The 5,000-nt window shown below is 56.4% G+C and overlaps 2 protein-coding genes across 2 annotated transcripts in view; both read right to left on the reverse strand.

Moving 5' to 3' along the window:
- Nucleotides 1–71: 71 nt before the first annotated feature.
- On the reverse strand, nt 72–3,311 carry PTSG_10537 (uncharacterized protein; the record flags this gene model as incomplete). Its single annotated transcript, XM_004988015.1, has 8 exons — nt 72–191; nt 528–676; nt 868–1,051; nt 1,215–1,312; nt 1,540–1,582; nt 1,984–2,034; nt 2,246–2,290; nt 2,580–3,311. 8 exons carry the CDS (start codon nt 3,309–3,311, stop codon nt 72–74), a joined length of 1,422 nt encoding a protein of 473 aa, XP_004988072.1.
- A 275-nt stretch (nt 3,312–3,586) lies between these two features.
- PTSG_10538 (uncharacterized protein) overlaps nt 3,587–5,000 on the reverse strand; it is a 2,473-nt gene continuing 1,059 nt past the window's right edge. Inside the window, exon 1 of the mRNA XM_004988016.1 lies at nt 3,587–5,000. This exon is cut by the window's right edge and continues 1,059 nt beyond it. Within this exon, the coding sequence (XP_004988073.1) occupies nt 3,841–5,000 (1,160 nt within the window). The 3' untranslated portion in view covers nt 3,587–3,840.

Consider the following 5,000-nt stretch of genomic DNA (forward strand, 5'->3'; position numbering starts at 1 on the left):
ACACACACACACACACACACACACACACACACACACACACACACACACACACACACACACGTCGTCTGTCATCAGAGGAATGAGCGAATGACTTCGGCGCCAATGGTCTGGAACAGGTTCGGGCGGCGGGATGGAGATTCGAGATCAGAAGCGCACACGCGCGACGACCGCGACACAAGGGATGTAACCTCCTGATGGCGGCGATCATGTGGTGATGGTGTTTGTCAGTGGTGGTGTTTGATGGTGATGGTGATGGTGATGGTGGTGGTGGTTGCGGTGGTTGTGATGGCCAGGATGTGAGAGTTAGATAGAGGCTGGCAAGCAAACCCATGTTTCACCCAAGACATGCAATAGACAACCCCCCCCCCACACACACATACACTCACTCACTCACTCACTCACTCACTCACTCACTCACTCACTCACTCACTCACTCACTCACTCACTCACTCACTCACTCACTCACTCACTCACACACACACGACTGTCAAGTACAGTGGCTGACAGCACACCATTGTCTCCCGCACCTTGTCCAGTTCTGCCTGCAAGCACGGGTTTGACGTCACAATGACGGCCTGTGCCTCCAAATCGCGGTCAGACGAGCGCTGGCCAAAGTTGGACGAGCCGACAATCGTCACGCTCGGCGCGGCGCTGGTGGAATCACGGACCCACATGCCTGGCAGTGGCAGGCGTTGCAATGGAGGGTGGGATGAGGAGGTGGTGAGTTGAGGTGCTGGCGAAGCGAGATGGGTAATGTAGTTGGGGATGCATGACGTGTCAACCTGGATCATGCGAACAAACTTGTGTTTCGATTCATGAACACACACACACGCACACACACACACACATCTAAACACAAAGCAACACCTTTAGCGTGGAATGTCCAGCCCTCACGCTCGTACTCCATCGCCTCCACGCGGGCGTGCGGCTGCAGCGATTGCAGGAACGAGCGCAGCATGTGTGTGTATGCGGCCGGGATGTGCCCACGAGGACCGCGAGCACCGAGGAACCCGTTGGCGCGAGGCGACGCGCAGATGACCCGACACGACGACTGGTGATGGGATGGTGATGGTGGAGAGATGGTTGTGAGTGGTTGAAATGGAGACAAGACGTCAAGGATACAGAGTGTGCACGCACACACACACAACACAACACAACACACAACACAACACAACAACACGGCACAGCACAACACAACACAACACAACACACACCTGAGATGAGAGGAGTGCGGCCGTGTTTGCTGGGGAGAGGTTGAAGTAGCCTGTCGCCATATCCACGTGTGACGACGACGACAGCGATCGCAGCAGCGCTGATGATCATGACAAGGTGGTGGTGGTGATGGTGGTTGAGGTGGTGCACTTTGTTGAGCTGGTTGATGTCGTGACGTGTGTTGGGTTGGGTCATCGCCGTGTTGTCTGTCACGATTGTTGAGTGGCGCACGTGGTGGCCAAGGCATGCCATGACGCCAACAACAGTTGCTGCACACATGCACACACACATGCACGGAGCACACTCTGCTTCACTTCGTTGCTTCACCTGTCATGCACTCCTCCTCCTGTCGAACTCCAAACGGGCCCATCTGTCAACAGAACAGTGGGGTGTGTACGTGTGTATGTGTGTGTATGTGTGTGTGTATGTGTGTGTGAATTCAAAACTTGAGCACCAAACGACAACAGCACACACACGCACACACACACGCGCACACACACACACACACACACACACACACACACACACACACACACACACACACACACACACACACACACAAACATACACAAAACCCGTTGTGTGCAACACGCAGCACAACACAGCACATTACACGCCACGCAACAAGGCGTCGTGCCAGGTGACACGCCCTCCCCCACCTGTACGAGCGGATACACGCGCGTGTCTGTTGGGCGCGGACCGGATGAATTGTCCGCACATGTGTTTGCAGAACAGAGGAGGGATTCCACTTTGGAGCGAACGAGTGCGCACGGAATTCGGCGATCCGCGTGTGCCGCGTGTGTAATCCAACACCACCGTCGTCTGCAAACACGGGAACGCGCCCAGTATGAGTGTGTGTGTGTGTGTGTGTGTGCGTGTATGTGTGTGTGTGTGTATGTGTGTGTGTGTGTGTGTGTGTGTGTGTGTGTGTGCGTGACACAGAGACAGCTTACACGTGATTATGGTCAACACACACAATCACATCCGCGTCAGCCAATCACCATCACCATCTTCACGCTATCTGCAAGCTCACCTCAAGGGAGGTATTGTCCTCCATTCGCTGCGTCAGAGCTGATACCTGCAAAGATAAGACATGTTCTAAGTTAGCGTCGGTGTGTATGTGGCGAGCCCCATGTACTGTCCATCCTCATCAATACTCCACACTCTCCGCAGTGGCTAGGTCGCCACTCTCCCTACCTTGCTAATGCTCACCATCCCGTCAACCACACACTCACTCACACATGCACACATGCATACACACATGCACACACGCACACACACACACACATGCACACGCACTCACACATGCACACATGCATACACACATGCACACACACACGCACACACACACACACAAAACCACCCACCAAATCGCGCTCGTGTTGGCCTGTGCCAAGATAGAGGGAGGTGAGAACAACGCGGCGCTCTGCCGTCTTGATGGACTGCACCAGGCGAGTGTAGAACGCAGCCGGCTCCGTTTCCACATGGATGTCATCGCCATGCACATCAAAGTGCAAGCTCGTGTGAGCCTCTAACGCACGCGCAATGCCGCTGGCAGCCGCGCCCTTGGCGAATGTGGGCTCCTCTCCTCTTTCGGTGTGTTGTCGGCTGTCGCTCATCTTGGCCGACGATGCTCCTGTCACTTCTCCTCCATTTGCTACGCCATCACTACCACCATCGCCTCTCCCTGACGCTGATGACGCTGATGTTGACAGGGCTCGTGTTGATGCTGGTGTCTTGGACGGGCTGGCCACGTTCATGGACACGACTGCACCGAGCCAGCGCATGCCCAGCATGCAAGCGCGTGTCTGACGGCGGAAAGCACTCGCAGTAACAGCCAGTCCGGCGCCCGTCATCGTGACTGCCCAGCGCGATGCCGCCGACGACGACGCAGCCGCCCGTTTCTGCTGCCGCGTGCCGCTCATGCCGCTGCCGTGCAGTCCACCCGCAGCACTCCAACGCCCTGCAAAACCATGACCGCTGCAGCCACTCAGGCTGCTACTGCTCCAACCACAACCACTGCCACTACTGCTGCGACTGCAAGCGTTGCTGATCATGGCCTTGCTCAGCTGCGACTGCCGCCTCGTCCACCGCAACATCAGCGGTGCACGCACGCTGCTCACCTGTCTCATCATCATCGTCATCAGCATCAACAGCACCACGGTTGTAGAAATGTTGCCATATCATCATACATTTTTCTCGACACAGCAGGAAGGCAAGGGCCTCAACGCACAACCCAAAGAATGCAATGTACCAAGGAGCCAAAAGGGGGGGGGGACACTCGCAACAAGCATCCTTTCTCCTGCCCTCAATCGCCCATTCACGACACACATACACACACACCCATCCTCCCCTTCGCCTCGTTCACCCATTTCGGTCTTCACTCCATCGTTCATTCGTTGAGGCAACCAAACCAAACATAGTAAGAAAGACAAGAAAGGGGCACAGCAGTGCAAGACCCAACACCACTGCGCACGCATGCAGAGAAGGAACATGAAAGCAACAATAACAAACGATGACACCAGACACGTATGTGAAACCACACGCGCCGATACAACGCCATCCCCACATCCATCAACACACACGCAGACACGCAGACACACACACACACACACACACACACTGCAGTCATGGGTTGACCACAGTGTAGCCATCGTTGTCACAGCTCGTGGCACATTGCTTGTCGCTCTCGTCATCATCATCGTCGCTGCTGTCGTCCACGAGAACCGCACGCGTGTTGTCGTGACAAAGCGGTGACCTGTGCGGGTGCGGCTTGGGGCGTCCCGCATGCATCTTTGCGTCAATCTCGGAGTTTCGGCGACCAGACACAGGCGACGACGAGGACTTGTTGATAATGGTGTACAGTGGGGCGACCAAGGCCGGCATGGTGCGTCGACGCATCTTGGGGGCGCGTGTTTCCGCGTGCACGTCGCCGTCTGTGCTGATGAAGCTGAGATCGGACACGCCGGAGGTCGACGCATCGCTGTCGGCGCGGTGCCGCGAGAACGACTGCCTCAGCTTGACGAAAGGCCAGCGAATCACCTCCCACGTGGCGGACGGCTTGCGACGGTGCCGCATTGTGGTGGCGCGCATCTTCTTCACATCGTACCGGCGGGGTGGAAGCTGGGGCGACCCGGGGTCATGCTGCGTGCTCAGTTCTGAAGCAGAGTCACCTGTCATCTTCGGCAGGTCCCCTTGATATGTGCTGTGGTAGCCATACAGCGCATCGTCATCTTCAGCGCCGTCACTCTCGTCATCGTCGATGACGGAATCGTGGCTGCTTCTGCAGTAGAAGGCGTGAGCATAGTCTGCCCTGTCGGCCTCCGTCTCAGTGCTGCGGTCCAGAAGATGCATGTCATAAATGGAGTCTGCGTCATCATCATCATCACCATCATCATCATCATCATCATCATCATCATCATCAGCATCGTGGCCGTCGCCGTCTTCCTCCCGCGCGTAGTTGTTGGAAGAAGCTGGGTTCTTCGCGAGCTGTTGTCCGTCCTGCGCGCCATCTTCGTCCTGCGCGCCATCTTGGTCCTGCTCGCCATCTTGGTCCTCGGTGCGTTTCATACCGCCTGTCACTTGCTCTAGATTGCGCCCAGGCAACTGCTCCTCCTCAGCGGTGGTGTGGCTGCTTTCGACCACGTGGCATGCGGGCCGTGCTTGCGATAGGCTGTCATCGTCGTCACCGTGACTCTGGCTTGTGATGCTGCACCCAAGAACAGCATGAATGATCTCGTCGTCAGAGAACACGTCATCATCGACGCCTTTGCACGAAGTGTCGCCGT

The sequence above is a fragment of the Salpingoeca rosetta genome, assembly GCF_000188695.1.
Source record: "Salpingoeca rosetta unplaced genomic scaffold supercont1.38, whole genome shotgun sequence".
NCBI lineage: Eukaryota > Choanoflagellata > Craspedida > Salpingoecidae > Salpingoeca > Salpingoeca rosetta.